The 23,982-nt window shown below is 42.5% G+C and overlaps 1 protein-coding gene across 1 annotated transcript; it reads right to left on the reverse strand.

The window, feature by feature from the left end:
• Nucleotides 1-995: 995 nt before the first annotated feature.
• On the reverse strand, nucleotides 996-23,691 carry LOC139375743 (non-structural maintenance of chromosomes element 4 homolog A-like). The gene is made up of 11 exons (XM_071117557.1): nucleotides 23,614-23,691; nucleotides 21,142-21,460; nucleotides 18,766-18,846; nucleotides 18,415-18,545; nucleotides 18,031-18,185; nucleotides 15,852-15,951; nucleotides 11,108-11,198; nucleotides 7,534-7,628; nucleotides 4,622-4,670; nucleotides 4,204-4,289; nucleotides 996-1,186 (listed from the first exon to the last, which is right to left on the reverse strand). The coding sequence occupies exons 2-11, from the start codon at nucleotides 21,368-21,370 to the stop codon at nucleotides 1,118-1,120; spliced, it is 1,086 nt and encodes a 361-aa protein (XP_070973658.1). The 5' UTR covers nucleotides 21,371-21,460; nucleotides 23,614-23,691; the 3' UTR covers nucleotides 996-1,117.
• Between the last annotated feature and the right edge of the window lie 291 nt (nucleotides 23,692-23,982).

The following is a 23,982-nucleotide window of genomic DNA, read 5'->3' on the forward strand; positions in this document are numbered from 1 at the left end:
AGATAGAAAAAAACCTCACCCAAATGTGTAGTCCTGTTGGAAAATATAAATGTACTGTTTGAAAATGTGAAAATATATATATTAAAAAAAAAGTTAATCACATTTTTATTTGGTGTACCCCCGATGGCATTACACGTACCCAGTTTGGGAATATCTGGTCTATGCGATTCAAATGTGGGTCGAAAGGTGGGGGTGGGGGGATGGGGGGGCTGCCTTAATCAACTTCCACGTCATCGGCGCCCAGGGAACAGTGGGTTAACTGCCATGCTCAGGGACAAAAAGACAGATTCCTTTTCTATGGGGTTTATCGGCGGTTGGAATCCCAACGGACAGCGAATTACACCATTCTAGTCTATGTGGAAGAGGTAGGTTACTGTGAATCAATCCTGTATGTTCAAACATTTCTACTGGGTGTATAGGGTCACTGACAGTGGAGTGGAATGGTCTCCCATCAGTATACCGTAATATCTTTAAATATCAGTCATTTATACACTTTTATGGACCTTTTGCATTATTGAATGCTGTACATGCTAGCTAGCTAGCTACTTCACTTTCTACTGTAGGCTACATGTCGTCATTGGGCTAGCATGGCTATCATGTCCTGTTTTATTGTTAATATATATTTTTAATGGGGGGTGGGTGGGGTGTATTTGCAGAATTTTTAATATATTTAACCTTTATTTAACTAGGCAAGTCATTTAAGAACAAATTCTTATTTAAAATGACGGCCTAGCAAAAGGCCTCCTGCGGGGGACGGGGGATTAAACATTAAATTCCAATATAGGACAAAACACTTTGAGTATAAAGGCAGCACGACATTTGTTCATAGAAGATGTTTCATTATCAGAGAATACAATATCACCAACCCTGATCCTATGGTTAATGGTAAGTCCGATCAAAAACACAACGCAGAGGCAATCTACACCAGTCACGTGGATATACAAGCTTTCTTCTCTTCCTTGAAGTAAAAAAAACAACAACGAATCGCTGAGTTCGGTTCTCTCTTTTTAATCAAATAAATGTCATGAATTTAAAAACTGTACTATTTATAGAAAACAAATATTTACAGTTAGAGTTCAAGTCGATAAGATGATGATGTTTTAAAAAAGGAGCCGTATCATTCTGTGTGCTGTGTGCTGGGAGGGTGGATCAGAGGCTCGCTGATACTAAAGACCTCAATTATCTCCTACAGAGAGAGACAGAAGAAAACATCAACAACAACCAACTCAGAACAGAAGAAAACACAGTTCAGCACTGTGATACATCATCAACAACAACAACAATTACAATCAACTCCCGTATAGACTCTGTGTTATGACTCTGTGTTATGTACCTGTATATACTCTGTGTTATGACTCTGTGTTATGTACCTGTATAGACTCTGTGTTATGTACCCATATAGACTATGTGTTATGACTCTGTGTTATGTACCCGTATAGACTGTGTTATGTACCTGTATAGACTCTGTGTTATATACCCGTATAGACTCTGTGTTATATACCCGTATAGACTCTGTGTTATATACCCGTATAGACTCTGTGTTATGTACCCATATAGACTATGTGTTATGACTCTGTGTTATGTACCTGTATAGACTCTGTGTTATGTACCTGTATAGACTCTGTGTTATGTACCCATATAGACTATGTGTTATGACTCTGTGTTATGTACCCGTATAGACTGTGTTATGTACCTGTATAGACTCTATGTTATGTACCTGTATAGACTCTGTGTTATATACCCGTATAGACTCTGTGTTATATACCCGTATAGACTCTGTGTTATGTACCTGTATAGACTCTGTGTTATGACTCTGTGTTATGTACCTGTATAGACTCTGTGTTATGTACCCGTATAGACTCTATGTTATGTACCTGTACAGACTCTGTGTTATGTACCTGTATAGACTCTGTGTTATGTACCTGTATAGACTCTGTGTTATGTACCCATATAGACTATGTGTTATGACTCTGTGTTATGTACCCGTATAGACTGTGTTATGTACCCGTATAGACTGTGTTATGTACCTGTATAGACTCTATGTTATGTACCTGTATAGACTCTATGTTATGTACCTGTATAGACTCTGTGTTATATACCCGTATAGACTCTGTGTTATATACCCGTATAGACTCTGTGTTATATACCCGTATAGACTCTGTGTTATGTACCCATATAGACTATGTGTTATGACTCTGTGTTATGTACCTGTATAGACTCTGTGTTATGTACCTGTATAGACTCTGTGTTATGTACCCATATAGACTATGTGTTATGACTCTGTGTTATGTACCCGTATAGACTGTGTTATGTACCTGTATAGACTCTATGTTATGTACCTGTATAGACTCTGTGTTATATACCCGTATAGACTCTGTGTTATATACCCGTATAGACTCTGTGTTATGTACCTGTATAGACTCTGTGTTATGACTCTGTGTTATGTATCTGTATAGACTCTGTGTTATGTACCTGTATAGACTCTATGTTATGTACCTGTACAGACTCTGTGTTATGTACCTGTATAGACGCTGTGTTATGTACCTGTACAGACTCTGTGTTATGTACCTGTATAGACTCTGTGTTATAAGCCCGTACAGGCTATGTGTTATGACTCTGTGTTATGTACCCGTATAGACTATGTGTTATGAATCTGTGTTATGTACCCGTATAGACTGTGTTATGTACCCGTATAGACTCTGTGTTATATACCCGTATAGACTCTGTGTTATATACCCGTATAGACTCTGTGTTATGTACCTGTATAGACTCTGTGTTATGACTCTGTGTTATGTACCCGCATAGACTCTGTGTTATGTACCCGTTTAGACTCTGTGTTATGTACCCGTATAGACTCTGTGTTATGTACCTGTATAGACTCTGTGGTATGACTCTGTGTTATGTACCTGTATAGACTCTGTGTTATGTACTTGTATATACTATGTGTTATGACTCTGTGTTATGTACCCGTATATACTCTGTGTTATGTACCCGTATAGACTCTGTGTTATGTACCTGTATAGACTCTGTGTTATGTACCTGTATATACTCTGTGTTATGACTCTGTGTTATGTACCTGTATAGACTCTGTGTTATGTACCCGTATAGACTCTGTGTTATGTACCCATATAGACTCTGTGTTATGTACCCATATAGACTCTGTGGTATGTACCTGTATAGACTCTGTGTTATGTACCTGTATAGACTCTGTGTTATGTACCTGTATAGACTCTGTGTTATGTACCTGTACAGACTCTGTGTTATGTACCTGTATAGACTCTGTGTTATGTACCTGTATAGATTGTGTTATGTGCCTGTATAGACTCTGTGTTATGTACCTGTATAGACTCTGTGTTATGTACCTGTATAGCCTCTGTGTTATGTACCTGTATAGATTGTGTTATGTGCCTGTATAGACTCGGTGTTATGTACCTGTATAGACTCTGTGTTATGTACCTGTATAGACTCTGTGTTATGTACCTGTATAGACTATGTGTTATGTACCTGTATAGACTCTGTGTTTTGTACCTGTATATACTCTGTGTTATGTACCTGTATAGACTCTGTGTTATGTACCTGTATAGATTGTGTTATGTGCCTGTATAGACTCTGTGTTATGTACCTGTATAGACTCTGTGTTATGTACCTGTATAGACTCTGTGTTATGTACCTGTATAGACTATGTGTTATGTACCTGTATAGACTCTGTGTTATGTACCTGTATAGACTCTGTGTTATGTACCTGTATAGACTCTGTGGTATGACTCTGTGTTATGTACCTGCATAGACTCTGTGTTATGACTCTGTGTTATGTACCTGTATAGACTATGTGTTATGTACCTGTATAGACTCTGTGTTATGTACCTGTATAGACTCTGTGTTATGTACCTGTATAGACTATGTGGTATGACTCTGTGTTATGTACCTGTATAGACTCTGTGTTATGTACCTGTATAGACTCTGTGTTATGACTCTGTGTTATGTACCTGTATAGACTCTGTGTTATGTACCTGTATAGACTCTGTGTTATGTACCTGTATATACTCTGTGTTATGTACCCGTATATACTCTGTGTTATGTACCCGTATAGACTCTGTGTTATGTACCCGTATAGACTCTGTGTTATGTACCTGTATAGACACTAGTATGACACTAGTATGTGTAGTATGTGTGTGTATCTGTAGTATTTATGTGTGTGTGTACCTTCCAACTCTCGGGGCTGATAGAGATGACACACTGCTGTCTGCTGGATGTTCCACCAGCCTCCACCTCCCCTTCTTCTACAGGAGCTGTCTCTCGCACACACACACACACACACACACACACACACACACACACACACACACACACACACACACACACACACACACACACACACACACACACACACACACACACACACACACACACACACACACACACACACACAGAGACACAGAGACACACACAGACACACACAGACACACACACACACACACAGACACGCACACACACACACACACACACAGACGGACCGGAACCCACAAGATAACATGAATGACCCAAGAAGAACAGCAACAGTAAAGCCCAGTGAAGAATGATCTCCAAAACCAGCTAAACATATCATGGGTTGTTTTCTCACCGATACAAGGAAGTTTATCGTGGTCCAGGTACATCCTCGCCACACCATCCTGACAAACGCCATCATAATCCACCAATAAGAGAAGAGACAGGAGAAGTGTTACCTCCTATCATAGGTAGAATAATACACTACATGACCAAAAGTATGTGGAAACCTGCTCGCCGACCGGCTCATTCTATAATCATGGGAATTAATATGGAGTTGGTCCCCCCATTTTGCTGTGAAAACAGCCTCCTCCAATCTTCTGGGAAGGCTTTCCACTAGATGTTGGAACATTACTGCTATACCAGCCTCCAATCTTCTGGGAAGGCTTTCCACTAGATGTTGGAACATTGCTGCTATAATAGCCTCCACTCTTCTGGGAAGGCTTTCCACTAGATGATGGAACATTGCTGCTATAACAGCTTCCACTCTTCTGGGAAGACTTTCCACTAGATGTTGGGACATTGCTGCTATAACAGCCTCCACTCTTCTGGGAAGGCTATGCACTAGATAGTGGAACATTGCTGCAGGGGGACTTGCTTCCATTCAGCCACAGGAGCATTAGTGAGGTCGGGCGCTGATGTTGGGCGATTAAGGCCTGGCTCGCAGTCGGTGTTCCAATTCATCCCAAAGGTGTTCGATGGGGTTGAGGTCAGGGCTCTGTGCGGGACAGTCAAGTCTTTCACACTGATCTCAACAAACCATTTCTGTATGGACCTCGCTTTGTGTTCATTCGGGGGCATTGTCATGCTGAAACAGGAAAGGTCCTTCCTCAAACTGTTGCCTTAAAGTTGGAAGCACAGAATCATCTAGAATGTCATTGTATGCTGTAGCGTTAAGATTTCCCTTCACTGGAACTAAGGGGCCTAGCCCGAACCAATGAAAAACAGCCTCAGACCATTATTCTTTATCCACCAAACTTTACCGTTTGCACTATGCATTGGGGCAGGTAGTGATCTCCTGGCATCCGCCAAACCCAGATTTGTCTGTCAGACTGCCAGATGGTGAAGCGTGATTCATCACTCCAGAGAACGTGTTTCCACTGCTCCAGAGTCCAATGGCGGGAAGCTTTACACCACTCCAGACGACGCTTGTCATTGCGCATGGTGATCTTAGGCTTGTGTGCGGCTGCTCAGCCACGGAAACCCATTTCATGAAGCTCCAGACAAACAGTTATTGTTGCTGACGTTGCTTCCTGAGGCAGTTTGGAACTCAGTAGTTCGGATCATTTTTTACATTCTTCAGCACTCGTCGGTCCCATTCTTAGAGCTTGTGTGTCCTACCACTTCACGGCTGAGCCGTTGTTGCTCCTAGATGTTTCCACTTCACAATAACGTCACTAACAGTTGACCGGGGGCAGCTCTAGCAGGGCAGACATTTGACAAACTGAAAGTCAGTAACGTCATTCTACTGCCAATAGTTGTCTATGGAGATTGCATGGCTATGTGCTCGATTTTATACACCTGTCAGCAATGTGTGTGGCTGAAAATAGCCGAATCCACTAATTGGATTCGACCGCAGCACTGCCCGGTAGACGCGACTGACGTGTGTATCCTACCTGTGCGGAAGGATACCATATTGGAGTGATGCAATAGCACGCGTAACCGCGGTTACGTACGTAACCTGTGTTTCTTGTAGCAGCTCAATCCCCCCTTTTTCCCGCTGATATAAAGTTTGCTTCTATTCCATAAGATGGGACTTGCGACAGCGGACATGAGAAGATCCGGACAAAAATAATATACACACTAATAAGTCACCACCTTAGAAATACGAGACTCCCGTGAACACAACGGTGTTGTTTGTTAGGCTGCACGCCATCCACAAGCTTTACGGCAGTCGTCTGGTAGCTAGCTAGCTACTACCTACAGACACATATCTACGGTAGCTAGTTACAGACAACAAGCTTCAGGGGAGTCATCTTTTCATATCTACGGTAGCTAGCTACTACCTACAGACAACAAGCTTCAGGGGAGTCATCTTTTCATATCTACGGTAGCTAGCTACTACCTACAGACAACAAGCTTCAGGGGAGTCATCTTTTCATATCTACGGTAGCTAGCTAGTACCTACAGACAACAAGCTTCAGGGGAGTCATCTTTTCATATCTACGGTAGCTAGCTACTACCTACAGACAACAAGCTTCAGGGGAGTCATCTTTTCATATCTACGGTAGCTAGCTACTACCTACAGACAACAAGCTTCAGGGGAGTCATCTTTTCATATCTACGGTAGCTAGCTACTACCTACAGACAACAAGCTTCAGGAGCGTCGTCTTTTCATATCTACGTAGGGACATATTTTTTAAATGTTTATATTCTTATGTTCAACGACGGCCTAGGAACAGTGGGTTAACTGGTCTAGGAACAGTGGGTTAACTGGTCTAGGAACAGTGGGTTAACTGGTCTAGGAACAGTGGGTTAACTGGTCTAGGAACAGTGGGTTAACTGCCTTGTTCAGGGGCAGAACGACAGATCTGTATCTTGTCAGCTCGGGGGTTTGAACTTGCAACCTTTCGGTTACGAGTCCAACGCTCTAACCACTAGGCTACACTGTCGCCCCGGTAGGTACTGCGGTAGGTAGTACCTACAGATGCAGTCAATATACTGTCACCCTTGCACTTTACAATAGAGTGCAGTGGAGTAGAATGTTCCTTTTGTTTATTTTTAAAAACTGGTTGAATTCAATGTCAATGTGCCCTGGTGGCACCTGGTGGCACCTAAGATAAATAATACAAACAAGAATCCCTTATCTCCAACCAAATTCATTTTTACATCTAAGTATCAGTTTTGATTACACATTTTTTCCTTCGGTCCTGTGCAGTTGTGAATCAAACAAATACACAATTAAAAGTTATTTTACAATAAATAGTGAATCATGTAAAAAAAGGTGCCGATATATTGATCTGAAGTATCCAACATGTACCCACTCACCCTGACCAGGAAGGAGGTGTGGAAGATGTTCTCCACAGAGCGGGAGAAGGAGGTGGGGTCTATGACAAACTCATAGTAGGAGATGGGAGATGTGGCTGGAGATACAAGAGCCACATGACACATAGCTCTTTAACCAACTAATATCAAATCATTTAACGTCTACAACAAAGTTCATTCAACATATTTTGTAACACTTTTGCCATCTGACATTGTCCGTAAGCTTGAGTTCATTTGCAGACAACAAAAAAATCATACAGTGATGGAAAGACCTGTGTGTTGCCAAAATTTTGTCCCGCACATTGAATATAGTTGCGGAGAGTCCCTGTTATCCTAGAGTCAGATCATTCAGATGAGAAAAAACATCACCCAGATAGGCCAGTCCTGTGAGAAACTCGTCATCATCAAGCGGTCAGACAAGTGAAAATTATGGTCAGTAAAGAGAACTTTAAGCTCGTCTCTCAATTCAAAAAACGTGTCAATATTTTGCCCCTTGATAACCAGCACACTTCTGTGTGTTGTAAAAGTGTTACATGGTCGCTGCCCATATCAGTGCATAATGTAAAAAATATACGAGAGTTCAGGGGCCTTGCTTTAGCAAAGTTAACCATTTTCACTGTAGTGTCCAAAACATCTTTCAACCTGTCAGGCATTCCCTTGGCAGCAAGAGCCTCTTGGTGGATGCTGCAGTGTACCCAAGTGGCGTGGGGAGCAACTGCTTGCACGCGTGTTACCACTCCACTATGTCTCCCTGTCATGGCTTTTGTGCCATCAGTACAGACACCAACACATCTTGACCACCAAAGTCCATTTGATGTCACAAAGCTGTCCAGTACTTTAGAAATATCCTCTCCTGTTGTCCTGGTTTCCAGTGGTTTGCAGAAGAGGATGTCTTCCTTAATTGACCCCCCATAAACGTAACGGACATATACCAGGAGCTGAGCCAGGCCCACCACGTCTGTTGACTCATCCAGCTGTAACGCATATACCAGGAGCTGTGCCAGGCCTGTTGACTCATCCAGCTGTAACAGACATATACCAGGAGCTGTGCCAGGCCTGTTGACTCATCCAGCTGTAACGGACATATACCAGGAGCTGTGCCAGGCCTGTTGACTCATCCAGCTGTAACGGACATATACCAGGATCTGTGCCAGGCCCTCCACGTCTGTTGACTCATCCAGCTGTAACGCATAGAATTCACTGGCTTGTATGCGAATCAGAAATGGTTTCAAAGCATCTCCTGCCATGTCCCTGATGCATCAGGAAACAGTGTTGTTTGATGAAGTCATTGTTTGTGTAGTTTTTTGTCCTTTTCCCCCAGCATTGTCCCAGCCATATCCACGGCAGCAGGAAGAATTTAGTCCTCTACAATAGTATGGGTCTTGTCTGTCCTAGCCACACCTCCACAATAGTATGGGTCTTGTCTGTCCTAGCCACACCTCCACAATAGTATGGGTCTTGTCTGTCCTAGCCACACCTCCACAATAGTATGGGTCTTGTCTGTCCTAGCCACTCCTCCACAATAGTATGGGTCTTGTCTGTCCTCGCCACACCTCCACAATAGTATGGGTCTTGTCTGTCCTCGCCACACCTCCACAATAGTATGGGTCTTGTCTGTCCTAGCCACTCCTCCACAATAGTATGGGTCTTGTCTGTCCTAGCCACTCCTCCACAATAGTATGGGTCTTGCCTGTCCTAGCCACTCCTCCACAATAGTATGGGTCTTGTCTGGCCTAGCCACTCCTCCACAATAGTATGGGTCTTGTCTGTCCTAGCCACTCCTCCACAATAGTATGGGTCTTGTCTGTCCTCGCCACTCCTCCACAATAGTATGGGTCTTGTCTGTCCTCGCCACTCCTCCACAATAGTATGGGTCTTGTCTGTCCTAGACACTCCTCCACAATAGTATGGGGCTTGCCTGTCCTAGCCCCTCGGTAGCTCACCATATAAGATGCTTCTAGAACATTCTTATTAATGGTATCTGTTGCTTTTATACATGTCTTACTACTCGACAGTCTATTCTCACTCAAACTCCTGTGTCTTATTTTTCACATTGTCATGTTTAGTTTCTAAATGTCTGCGCAAAAGTGAAGGTTTCCTGTGAGAGAGTATCGGTTAATGTGATTGGATGAGTAACGCTTAATGTGATTGGATGAGTAACGGTTAATGTGATTGGATGAGTAACGGTTAATGTGATTGGATGAGTATCGGTTAATGTGATTGGATGAGTAACGGTTAATGTGATTGGATGAGTATCGGTTAATGTGATTGGATGAGTAACGGTTAATGTGATTGGATGAGCAACGGTTAATATGATTGGATGAGTAACGCTTAATGGGATTGGATGAGTAACGGTTAATGTGATTGGATGAGTAACGGTTAATGTGATTGGATGAGTAACGGTTAATGTGATTGGATGAGTAACGGTTAATGTGATTGGATGTTCATTATGTGACTAGGCTTCCTGTATTTGACATTGTGTTGTTATTTCGCTGAACACTGGATGGTTTCATTTTATTTTTGGCAGTGAAACGAGGCTATGCAGGAGAGAGAAAAAAAACTCACCCAAATGTGTAGTCCTGTTGAAAATATAAATGTACTGTTTGAAAATGTTAGTTTTTTTGTAAAAAATAAATAAATAAATGTGAATCACATTTTTTATTTGGCGTACCCCCATTTGCACGCACCCTACCACAGTTTGGGAATACCTGGAGTAGAGGATCCAAGGTCCTGCCCCTCTGACCTCCTCCGACAATTAGTTTCAAGCAGGAGGCAAAGCATTGAAGAATGAAGGATGAGAAGAATCAAGAATTTGCTGGTAATGTTTCAGACAGAGTCAGAGCTAGAGTCAGAGTCGTAGCTAGAGTCATAGTCAGAGTCATAGCTAGTCAGAGTCAGAGTCGTAGCTAGAGTCAGAGTCATAGCTAGAGTCATAGCCAGAGTCATAGCTAGAGTCATAGTCAGAGTCAGAGTCCGAGTCATAGCTAGAGTCAGAGCCAGAGTCAGAGTCAGAGCCAGAGTCAGAGTCGTAGCTAGAGTCAGAGTCATAGCTAGAGTCAGAGCCAGAGTCATAGACAGAGTCATAACTAGAGTCATAGCGAGAGTCAGTTGTAGCTAGAGTCAGAGTCATAGCTAGTCAGAGTCATATCTAGAGTCAGAGCCAGAGTCATAGCTAGAGTCAGAGCCAGAGTCATAGCTAAAGTCAGAGTCATAGCTAGAGTCAGAGCCAGAGTCATAGCTAGAGTCAGAGCCAGAGTCATAGCTAGAGTCAGAGTCATAGCTAGAGTCAGAGCCAGAGTCATAGCTAGAGTCATAGCTAGAGTCCGAGTCATAGCTAGTCATAGTCAGAGTCATAGCTAGAGTCATAGCTGGAGTCCGAGTCATAGCTAAAGTCATAGTCAGAGTCAGACGTCACAACCTTTCTTTTCCTTGAGTCCTAATCTGTTTAATCTTTTTTCATTCCTTTCTGTTTAGTTCTGTTGTCTTGTGTTTTCCTTTATACAATTGTAAAGAGACAGTCCTTGAAAACCGCTATTTAAATATAATGTATTATTATTAGACAACAGTCATGACTCACGGTCCTCATTGAAGTAGCCCTGCAGGTATCCCAGAATCCTCTCTACCTCCTTCTCTGTAGCTTCCTGGTGAGACTCCTCCATCCTCCTCAACTGGAACAGACAATAACATCAAATATTTATTAATTTACTTAATTTAGTCTCGTTGAGATACAAAATATTTTTCAGGGGCCTTCCGGGTGGCGCAGTGGTCGAAGGCACTACATCGCAGTGCTAGCTGTGCCACCAGAGACTCTGGCTTCGAGCTCAGGCTCTGTCGCAGCTGGCCGCGACCGGGAGGTCCATGGGGCGACGCACAATTGGCAGTCGTCCGGGTTAGAGAGGGTTTGGCCGGTAGGGATATCCTTATCTCATCGCGCACTAGCGACTCCTGTGGCGGGCCGGGCGCAGTGCACGGTGTTTCCTCCGACACATTGGTGCAGCTGGCTTCCAGGTTGGATGCACGCTGTGTTAAGAAGCAGTGCGGCTTGGTTGGGTTGTGTATCAGAGGACGCATGGCTCTCGACCTTCGTCTTTCCCGAGCCCGTACGGGAGTTGTAGCGATGAGACAAGATAGTAACTACTAACAATTAGATACCATGAAATTGGGGAGAAAAAGGGGGTAATTTATTTTATATATTTTTTAAATACAAATAAATATATTTTTCAAAAGAGAAACACAGTCCCCATTGTGGCAGAAATATTAAACACATACAGTACAAGTCAAAAGTTTGGACACACCTTCTCATTCCAGGGTTTTTTCAATTATTTTACCATTTTCTACACTGTAGAATAATAGTGAAGACATCACAACTATGAAATAACACATATGGAATCATGTAGTTACCAAAAAAGTGTTAAACAAATCAAAATATATTTTAGATTATAGATTCTTCAAAGTAGCCACCCTTTGCCTTGATGACAACTTTACACACTCTTGGCATTCTCTCAACCAGCTTCACCTGGAATGCTTTTCCAACATTCTTGAAGGAGTTCCTACATATTCAAGAATGTTGGCTGCTTTTCCTTCACTGCAGTCCAACTCATCCCAAACCATCTCAATTGGGTTGAGGTTAGGTGATTGTGGATGCCAGGTAATCTGATGCAGCACTCCACCACTCTCCTTCTTGGTCAAATATCCCTTACACAGCCTGGAGGTGTGTTGGGTCATTGTCCTGTTGAAAAACAAATGATAGTCCCACTAAGCGCAAACCAGATGGGATGGTGTATCATTGCAGAATGCTGGTTAAGTGTGCCTTGAATTCTAAATAAATCACTGACTGTCACCAGCAAAGCACCCCTACACCATCACACCTCCTCCTCCATGCTTCACGGTCGGAACCACGCTCAAGGTACTAAACGATATCATAACCGCCATCGATAAAAAACAGTACTGTGCAGCCGTCTTCATCGACCTGGCCAAGGCTTTCGACTGTCAATCACCATATTCTTATCGGCAGACTAAGTAGCCTCGGTTTTTCTGATGACTGCCTTGCCTGGTTCACCAACTACTTTGCAGACAGAGTTCAGTGTGTCAAATCGGAGGGCATGCTGTCCGGTCCTCTGGCAGTCTCTATGGGGGTGCGACAGGGTTCAATTCTCGGGCCGACTCTTTTCTCTGTATATATCAATGATGTTGCTCTTGCTGCGGGCGAGTCCCTGATCCACCTCTACGCAGACGACACCATTCTGTATACTTCCGGCCCGTCCTTGGACACTGTGCTATCTAACCTCCAAACGAGCTTCAATGCCATACAACACTCCTTCCGTGGCCTCCAACTGCTCTTAAACGCTAGTAAAACCAAATGCATGCTTTTCAACCGTTTGCTGCCTGCACCCGCACGCCCGACTAGCATCACCAACCCTGGATGGTTCCGACCTAGAATATGTGGAAATCTATAAGTACCTAGGTGTCTGGCTAGACTGTAAACTCTCCTTCCAGACTCATATCAAACATCTCCAATCTAAAATCAAATCTAGAGTCGGCTTTCTATTCCGCAACAAAGCCTCCTTCAGTCACGCCGCCAAACTTACCCTAGTAAAACTGACTATCCTACCGATCCTCGACTTTGGCGATGTCATCTACAAAATAGCTTCCAACACTCTACTCAGCAAACTGGATGCAGTTTATCACAGTGCCATCCGTTTTGTTACTAAAGCACCTTATACCACCCACCACTGCGACCTGTATGCTCTAGTCGGCTGGCCCTCGCTACATATTCGTCGCCAGACCCACTGGCTCCAGGTCATCTACAAGTCCATGCTAGGTAAAGCTCCGCCTTATCTCAGTTCACTGGTCACGATGGCAACTCCCACCCGTAGCACGTGCTCCAGCAGGTGTATCTCACTGATCATCCCTAAAGCCAACACCTCATTTGGCCGCCTTTCGTTCCAGTTCTCTGCTGCCTGTGACTGGAACGAATTGCAAAAATCGCTGAAGTTGGAGACTTTTATCTCCCTCACCAACTTCAAACATCTGCTATCTGAGCAGCTAACCGATCGCTGCAGCTGTACATAGTCTATCGGTAAATAGCCCACCCAATTTTACCTACCTCATCCCCATACTGTTTTTATTTATTTACTTTTCTGCTCTTTTGCACACCAATATCTCTACCTGTACATGACCATCTGATCATTTATCACTCCAGTGTTAATCTGCAAAATTGTAATTTTTCACCTACCTCCTCATGCCTTTTGCACACAATGTATATAGACTCTCTTTTTTCTACTGTGTTATTGACTTGTTAATTGTTTACTCCATGTGTAACTCTGTGTTGTCTGTTCACACTGCTATGCTTTATCTTGGCCAGGTCACAATTGTAAATGACAACTTGTTCTCAACTGGCCTACCTGGTTAAATAAAGGTGTTCTCAACTAGCCTACCTGGTTAAATAAAGGTGAAATAAAAATAAAAAATAAAAAATGAATGCCTCATTCACGCAGTCTCCTCTGAACAGTTGATGTTGAGATGTCTGTTACTTGAACTGCAATCTGAGGTGCAGTTAACTAATGATTGAACTCTGTGAAGAATTGATTTGGACTGCATTCGATTAAGGCAGCTTTCTGATTCAGACGGGTTGGGTTAAATGCGGAAGACACATTTCAATTGAACACATTCAGTTGGACAACTACGGAGGTATCCCCCTTTTCCCTCTTTCCCCCCAATCTGAGGTGCAGTTAACTGTAATGAACTTATCCTCTGCAGCAGAGGTAACTCAGGGTCTTCCTTTCTTGTGGCGGTCCTCATGAGAGCCCGTTTCATCGTAGCGCTTGATGGTTTCTGCGACTGCACTTGAAGAAACGTTCTTGGAATGTTCCTTATTGACTGACCTTCAAGTCTTAAAGTAATGATGGACTGTTGTTTCTCTTTGCTTATTTGAGCTGTTCTTGCCGTAATATGGACTTGGTCTTCTACAAAATAAGGCTATCTTCTGTATACCACCCCTACCTTGTCACAACACAACTGATTGGCTCAAACGCATTAAGAAGGAATGAAATTCCACAAATGAACCTTTAACAAGTCACACCTGTTAATTGAAATACATTCCAGGTGACTACCTCATGAAACTGGTTGAGAGAATGCCAAGCGTGTGCAAAGCTGTCATCAAGGCAAAGGTTGGCTACTTTAATAAAGAATCTCAAATATAAAATATATTTTAATTTGTTTAACACTTTGTTTTGGTTACTACATGATTCCATATGTGTTATTTCATCGTTGTATGTCTTCACTATTATTCTACAATGTAGAAAATTGTTTTAAAAAATAAAGAAAAACCCTGGAATGTGTTGGTGTGTCCTAACCTTTGACTGTTACTGTACATTCAGGCTGATCTCCTTATCAAAGCCCAGAGCAACTTTATGTAAAACAGAGAGCCAAGCCAAGCCAAGCCAAGCCAAACTGTACTGGGCTGGGCTGGTCATCAACTAGAATTGCTGGAACTTAAGGATTTTGTGTACTGGCCAGCCAGGTTAGTAGATCTCAGGTCTAAGATCAGAGCTATGAGACATGTTCTACTAGCACGGTCTGAACGGTACTAGCCTCAGGCTAGCGGGCTAGCTTCATTTCTCTCCCTGGAACCTTGAAAACACAATGTGACAATACAGGTTGAGGTCAAATAACAGTATGAAAAAGGGGGAGACTCCTACAGTTCAGTCAGGTTGGGGTCAAATAACAGTATGAAAAAGGGGGAGACTCCTACAGTTCAGTCAGGTTGGGGTCAAATAACAGTATGAAAAAGGGGGAGACTCCTACAGTTCAGTCAGGTTGGGGTCAAATAACAGTATGAAAAAGGGGGAGACTCCTACAGTTCAGTCAGGTTGGGGTCAAATAACAGTATGAAAAAGGGGGAGACTCCTACAGTTCAGTCAGGTTGGGGTCAAATAACAGTATGAAAAAGGGGGAGACTCCTACAGTTCAGTCAGGTTGGGGTCAAATAACAGTATGAAAAAGGGGGAGACTCCTACAGTTCAGTCAGGTTGGGGTCAAATAACAGTATGAAAAAGGGGGAGACTCCTACAGTTCAGTCAGGTTGGGGTCAAATAACAGTATGAAAAAGGGGGAGACTCCTACAGTTCAGTCAGGTTGGGGTCAAATAACAGTATGAAAAAGGGGGAGACTCCTACAGTTCAGTCAGGTTGGGGTCAAATAACAGTATGAAAAAGGGGGAGACTCCTACAGTTCAGTCAGGTTGGGGTCAAATAACAGTATGAAAAAGGGGGAGACTCCTACAGTTCAGTCAGGTTGGGGTCAGTGTTAAAGCCGGAGACCTGAGTGGGCATGATCCTCTTGGCCTCCCTCCCGGGAACTTTCCTCTGTCTCTCTACCCTCTGGCGAGGCGGAGGCAACTCAGCCAGGAACGATCCCATCCTGGTGGAGACACACAGGGACAGTCAGAGACTTTTACGCACTAAACTAAATATAAACGCAACATGTGAAGTGTTGGTCCCATGTTTCATGAGCTGAAATAAAAGATCCCAGAAATGTTCCGTGCGCACAAAAAGCTTATTTCTCTCAAATTTTGTGCACATTTGTTTACATCCCTGTTAGTGAGCATTTCTCATTTGACAAGATAATCCATCGACCTGACAGGTGTATCACACCAAGAAGCTGATTAAACAGCATGATCATTACACAGGTGCACCTTGTCCTGGGGACAACAAAAGGCCACTCTAACATGTGCAGTTTTGTCACACAACACAATGCCACAGATGTCTCAAGTTTTGAGGGGGCGTGCAATTGGCATGCTGACTGCAGGAATGTCCATAGAGATGTTGCCAGATAATTGAATGTTCATTTCTCTACCATAAGCCACCTCCAACATCGTTTTAGAGAATTTGCAATTATGTCCAACTGTATGGCGTCATGTGGGCGAGCGGTTTGCTGATGTCAACGTTGTGAACAGAGTGCCCCATGGTGGTGGTGGGGTTATGGTGTTTGCTGATGTCAACGTTGTGAACAGAGTGCCCCATGGTGGAGGGGTTATGGTGTTTAATGATGTCAACGTTGTGAACAGAGTTCCCCATGGTGGTGGTGGGGTTATGGTGTTTACTGATGTCAACGTTGTGAACAGAGTGCCCCATGGTGGTGGTGGGGTTATGGTGTTTAATGATGTCAATGTTGTGAACAGAGTGGTGGAGGGGTTATGGTGTTTAATGATGTCAATGTTGTGAACAGAGTGCCCCATGGTGGTGGTGGGGTTATGGTGTTTGCTGATGTCAACGTTGTGAACAGAGTGGTGGTGGGGTTATGGTGTTTACTTATGTCAACGTTGTGAACAGAGGGCCCCATGGTGGAGGGGTTATGGTGTTTACTGATGTCAACGTTGTGAACAGAGTGCCCCATGGTGGAGGGGTTATGGTGTTTACTGATGTCAACGTTGTGAACAGAGTGGTGGTGGTGGGGTTATGGTGGTTACTGATGTCAACGTTGTGAACAGAGTGGTGGTGGTGGGGTTATGGTGGTTACTGATGTCAACGTTGTGAACAGAGTGGTGGTGGTGGGGTTATGGTGGTTACTGATGTCAACGTTGTGAACAGAGTGGTGGTGGGGTTATGGTGTTTGCTGATGTCAACGTTGTGAACAGAGTGGTGGTGGGGTTATGGTGGTTACTGATGTCAACGTTGTGAACAGAGTGGTGGTGGTGGGGTTATGGTGTTTGCTGATGTCAACGTTGTGAACAGAGTGGTGGTGGGGTTATGGTGTTTACTGATGTCAACGTTGTGAACAGAGTGCCCCATGGTGGTGGTGGGGTTATGGTGGTTACTGATGTCAACGTTGTGAACAGAGTGGTGGTGGGGTTATGGTGTTTACTGATGTCAACGTTGTGAACAGAGTGCCCCATGGTGGTGGTGGGGTTATGGTGGTTACTGATGTCAACGTTGTGAACAGAGTGCCCCATGGTGGTGGGGTTATGGTGTGGGGCAGGCACAACGAACGCAATTGTATTTTATAGATGGCAATTTGAATGCAAAAGAAATACAGTGAAGAAATACCGAGGCCCATTTTTTTTAAGGTATCTGTGACCAACAAATGCTTATCTGTATTTCCAATCGTGAAATCCATAGATTAGGGCCTAATTTATTTATTTAAATTCACAGATTTCCTGATTTCCTGAACTGTAATGAAGTAAAATCTATGAAATTGTTGCATGTTGCGTTTATATTTTTTGTTCAGTATAACATTTTCTCTGCGCATATTTGGTGAGTGGTCACCTTTGCCCCCAAAGAGTTGGAGGATGATGTCTGGTGAGGTGGATGAAGTGAGGTGGATGAAGTGAGGTGGATGAAGTCTGCGTTGGACTACATTGCAAACAGACTGTACCGAATCCCTGATCTAGAACGTTACAAATCACCCTGCTTCCCAAATATCATTATTTAATATTAGCGATTCAACTGATCCCCTCAAACATGCTGACTATTAGCCCTCCTTCTTCTCTCCTCTACTCACATGTAGTGAAAGGAGGGAGCAGTCCTGAAGCAGCGTTGAGCTCTATTAGCTACTCTCTGCCACGCGTCCTGGGGGAGGTAGCCACCGCTCGCACCACCACCCTCCTCCTCCTCCTCATCTTCATCCTCCAGGCGATTCAAACCCATGAACGACAACTGGGTGGACCAATAAGAACACAAAGGATAAAGAGTTAGCAATCTGATAAACGTTAGCCTTCACCACCTCCCACAATCTTCTCCTTGCCCTCCTCTCTCTCCTTGCCCTCCTCTCTCTCCTTGCCCTCCTCCTCCTTCCCTACTTCCCTCTCCTTCCCTTTCTCCTTCCCCATCTCCCTCTCCTCCTCTACCTCCACTTCCTCCCAGTCCCATCCTCCCTCCTACTTACCAGGTGTTCGGCGAAGGCTGAGGGATCGAAGGCTGATCCCTCAGCGTGTAGCTGGCTGGCCTTCTCCTTCCCCAGGTCTGTAGCCAGCACCAGGAGCTGAGCGTCGAGAGCTGCTTCGCGGGCCTGACGGACTGAGAGAGGACAAAACATGAGGGTGAAGACAAAGAAAAGAGTGAGGATATTAGATTGAGATATTAACAACTTTAAAACGACTTCCTTCCTTCCTTGTAATAATCACTCACTCAGACATTACTAGATTGGTGAGAGCTACCCCCCCCCCTACTTTTGCCTATCTGACTATGATTTCAAGGTAAGGATGCAATGCAAAGAATTTGACAGATCCTATCCTACCTTCTGCAAACAGTTTGTTAGCCTCCTCCAACACGTCTGTCAGTTTGTTGTTGGTGGGACTCAACATGTCCTCTCTGTTCTCTGGGAAAAACAGAGAAGGTAAAAGATCAAGGTACAACTGGGACAAATCATTGAAATCAATTTCCACGTTGCTGAGGTTCTATCACGTTTGAACCAAAATATATATATAAAACGCAACAATTTCAACGATTTTACTGAGTTCAAATCTAATCAAATGTTATTGGTCACATACACATGTTTAACAGATGTTATTGCGGGTGTAGCGAAATGCTTGTGTTCCTAGTTCCAACAGAGCAGTAATATCTAACAATACACAAGAATACACAGAAATCTAAAAGTAAAATAATGGAAGTAAGGAATATATAAATATACAGTAGAATAGAATACAGTAGAATAGAATACAGTAGAATAGAATACAGTAGAATAGGATACAGTAGAATAGAATACAGTAGAATAGAATACAGTAGAATAGAATACAGTAGAATAGAATACAGTAGAATAGAATACAGTATGTACATATGAGATGAGTAAAGCAGTATGTAAACATTATTAAAGTGACCAGTGATTCCATGTCTCTGTATATGGGGCAGCAGCCTCTAAGGTGCAGGGTTACGTAACCGGGTGGAAGCCGCTTAGTGAGTTACAGTTCATGAGGAAATCAGTCAATTGAAATAAATGAACTAGACCCTAATCTATGGATTTCACATGACTGGGCAGGGGCACAGTCACTGTTGGGGCTGGGAGGGCTTAGGCCCACCCACTTGGGAGCCGTGCTGTTTAATCAGCTTCTTGATGTGCCACACCTGTCAGGTGGATGGATTATATTACCAAAGGATAAATGCTTTTCACAGGGATGGAAACAAATGTATGCACAACATGTTTTATTTCATATTTTATTTCAGCTCATGAAACCTACACTTAACATGGTGCGTTTATATTTTTGTTCAGGATAAATAGCATTGCGGCAAAACAAGCAATGTAGAGAATCATTATACAATCTAAACCACTGTGAAAGTCATTTCATTTTCAACAGGTGTACAAGCTAGACAATCTATAACTCACATTTCTATGTGAATTTGGTCATACCGGACCTTTACCTTGACAGGTGTCCAGATACCTGGGAGGTTTAACACACTTCTCTCGAAATTGGCACTTGCACACGCCCCGTCACGGATGTACATGTTTTGGGTAATTCCCTCCAGCTAATGCTTTTACACCAATCCAATACTTTTACATCCACAACGGGGAGAATACAAGACAAGTGAACACTTTGGGAAAAGACTGGAGAATCGGGAACTCATGGCCCATGGACACCATTCCCAGACAGTTCCCACTACATTACCTTTACATTACTGTTACATAACCTTAACATTATCTTAACAGTTCCCACTACATTATCTTTACATTACTGTTACATAACCTTAACATTATCTTAACAGTTCCCACTACATTACCTTTACATTACTGTTACATAACCTTAACATTATCTTAACAGTTCCCACTACATTACCTTTAAATTACTGTTACATAACCTTAACATTATCTTAACAGTTCTCACTGCATTACCTTAACATTATCTTAACAGTTCACACACATTACCTTTAACATTACTGTTACATAACCTTAAAATTATCTTAACAGTTCCCACTACATTACCTTTACATTACTGTTACATAACCTTAACATTATCTTAACAGTTCCCACTACATTACCTTAACATTACTGTTACATAACCTTAACATTATCTTAACAGTTCACACTACATTACCTTTACATTACTGTTACATAACCTTAACATTATCTTAACAGTTCCCACTACATTACCTTTACATTACTGTTAAATAACCTTAACATTATCTTAACAGTTCCCACTACATCACCTTAACATTATCTTAACAGTTCCCACTACATTACCTTAACATTACTGTTACATTACCTTAACATTACCGTTACATTACCTTAACATTATCTTAACAGTTCCCACTACATTACCTTAACATTATCTTACCAGGTCCCACTACATTACCTTAACATTATCTTAACAGTTCCCACTGCATTGCCTTAACATTATCTTAACAGTTCCCACTACATTACCTTTAAATTACTGTTACATAACCTTAACATTATCTTAACAGTTCCCACTGCATTACCTTAACATTATCTTAACAGTTCCCACACATTACCTTTAAATTACTGTTACATTACGTTACATTATTTTAACAGTTCGCACTACATTACCTTTAAATTACATTACCTTACCATTATCTTAATAGTTCCCACTACATTACCTCTACATTACCATTTCATTGCCTTTACATTTGAGTCATTTAGCAGACCCTCGTATCCACTACTCACGTTGAACAGAGTTGATGAGGTCCCTGTACTTGCTCCTGATCTCTCTCCTCCGCGCCGGATCATTGTCCTCATCCTGCATGTCTGCTGGGCTGCACCCGGCCTCATCATCATCACCGCCGGCTGCTGCTGCATCCCCACGCTCCGCTGCCCTGCCGTCCCCTTTACCCCCGGGCACACCGTTCTGACGGGGAGGAGCGGTCTCGCCCCCTCCGCGGCTGGTTCGCCTCATCTTGGATGGGGGTATTGGTATTGTATGCAGTTGTTTGGTATTCCTCTCTCCTCTATTCTTTTAGGTTTTGGCTATCACCCCTCTTCAAAGCTGGAGCGTTGGGGGGAAAGTTGGGAGACAGTCAGGTATCGAGCATTAATTTTAATTGCCACTGCTTTAAGGAAATCCTAGTGTTTAGCGATTAGGGTTTTTTGAGGTCGGTTCTATGATTACATTTAATTTTTTTAAATCACAGTTTTCGTTTTCGATTTTATATATATATATATTTGTTTTGTTTTGTTTTGAACATTAAATACACTGTACATTATGTGGGTTGAATGCTGTAACACAGAATAAAAGTACTAATACAAGTCCCATGATGGTAGTGACTGCTCATGACTGCTGATCACTCATTAACCATCAGTTATTCACATCACTTTAATCAAATATTTGTTTTATTTGATGACTTTATTATTTCCTTCCAAGTCAGCTGCTGCTGTCTGACAAAATCTCTATTTTAGTAGTTCTTCAATGTAAATAAGACGTACTTTTAATGACCGCTGAAAACCAAACTATCAATCGCTTACAGCGCATTCGGAAAAGTATTCAGACCCCCTTCCCTTTTTCCACATTTAGTTACATTACAGCCTTATTCTAAAATGGATTCAATTAAATAAAAATCCTCATCAATCTACACCCAATAATGACAAAGCGAAAACAAGATTTGAGAAATGTTTGCAAATGTTTAAAAAAAAAAATAAAAAAAAATAGCTTCAGACCCTTTGCTATGAGACTCAACATTGAGCTCAGGTGCATCCTGTTTCCATTGATCATCCTTGAGATGTTTCTACAACTTGATTGGAGTCCATCTGTGGTCAATTCAATTGATTGGACATGATTTGGAAAGGTGCACACACCTGTCTATATAAGGTCCCACAGTTGGCAGTGCATGTCAGAGCAACAACCAAGCCATGAGGACGAAGGAATTGTAGAGCTCAGAGACAGGGTTGTGTTGAGACAGATCTGGGGAAGGGTACCAAAACATTTCTGCAGCATTGAAGGTCCCCAAGAACACAGTGGCGTCCATCATTATTTATGGAAGAAGTTTAGAATCACCAAGACTCTTCCTAGAGCTGGCCGCCCGGCCAAACTGAGCAATCTGGGGAGAAGGGCCTTGGTCAGGGAGGTGACTCCCAAATATTAGCGTCATATAGAAGAAGACTCAAGGCTGTAATCGCTGCCAAAGGTACTTCAACAAAGTACTGAGTAAAGGGTCTGAATACTTATATAAATGTGATATTTCAGTTGTATTTTTAATACATTAGCAGAAATTTCTATACCTGTTTTTGCTTTCTCATTATTGATGACGGGGGAACAATTGAATGAAATTTTAAACACGTCTGTAATGTAACAAAATGTGGATAAGTCAAGGGGTCCAAATACTTTTGAATGCACTGTAGATCATGTATTTTCAGGTGGAGATACCTTGCCTTGGGAAGCAACAGCTGCTCTTTATATCCCATTATGATCGCGCTTTTCCCCCGTATTTTATTTAACTAAGCAAGTCAGTTAAAACCAATACTATTTACAATAACGGCCTACATCGGCCAAACCAGGACGACGCTGTGCCAATAGTGAGCGTTAAAGACTGGACAAGTAGAGGGGCAATGCATAATGGTCATTGAAGTTAATTACCACGTTTTACGCGCTAAACTATGTACAATATTGGCCTGTTGGAAACTGCAACTCCCTACTACATCGCACAGTTCAAGCTGGATCCGATTTACCTCTACAGAGCTGTGCAATCTGCGCATTGAGCTCACACACACAAAAAAATAAATGGAATTGAAATAATTGAACCGATGACGGTCAATTAGTTGTTTGTAAAAAAATAAAAATGATCGATATTTCGGTTAATCGATCAGCACTAGGAAATCCTGGTATCCATAACAGCAACACCAGTTTACTTCCTGGTACTAGGGAAAATAGCTGGAACGGGACGCCGATCCACTTCAATGGGTGGAAAACACGACAAAATGGTTTGATGTCTGCACAATTATTCAAATGCAAACAGTGAACTTAGTATTATTGTTGTTTTTCTTTAACTACACATTCTAGCTAACTTGATGTCAACGTTACTGAGCTGGCTAACGCAGAGACAAAAGTTATGGCAATGACAAAGTCCCTTCAAATAAAAATAAATTCTGGCCACATAATTCATATATTCGATTTCATATTAATAATGCACATCGCTAACTACTCACAGGAGAGCCTTGTTGACAGTCCTCAAAGCGAACCGCTTTTCTGACAGAAACTAACGTATTAGGTGAAGAAACCTCTGTGAAGCTTGACACAATAATGCAAGTTGCTGTTCGCCTTCAAAATAAAAGTCCCCGATTTGAAACTGGTAAAAATAGTGGAATAATGCCATATTTGGACTAGATAATACTAAACATGGTTGGAATGTTACATAAAATACAGTAATTCATTAATTTGACAAACTGTGGATATATCAGACTGCATAATTGCGTTGGTGGCATACAGTATACACTGTCCGGCCTTACCTATGGAGTGAACACCCATGAAAGGACTCTGAAACCATGAAATGGGTAAGGCTGTACAGTCACCCATAG

The sequence above is a fragment of the Oncorhynchus clarkii genome, chromosome 20, assembly GCF_045791955.1.
Source record: "Oncorhynchus clarkii lewisi isolate Uvic-CL-2024 chromosome 20, UVic_Ocla_1.0, whole genome shotgun sequence".
Lineage (NCBI taxonomy): Eukaryota > Metazoa > Chordata > Actinopteri > Salmoniformes > Salmonidae > Oncorhynchus > Oncorhynchus clarkii.

Coding starts and splice junctions, on each gene's coding strand:
- LOC139375743 (XM_071117557.1), bottom strand. CDS start 21,370: ATGAGGCGAACCAGCCGCGGAGGGGGCGAGACCGCTCCTCCCCGTCAG. Junction 18,186..18,414: donor CAGCCTTCGCCGAACACCTG/GTAAGTAGGAGG, acceptor TGGTCCACCCAG/TTGTCGTTCATGGGTTTGAA. Junction 1,187..4,203: donor TCAGCCCCGAGAGTTGGAAG/GTACACACACAC, acceptor CTCTCTCTGTAG/GAGATAATTGAGGTCTTTAG.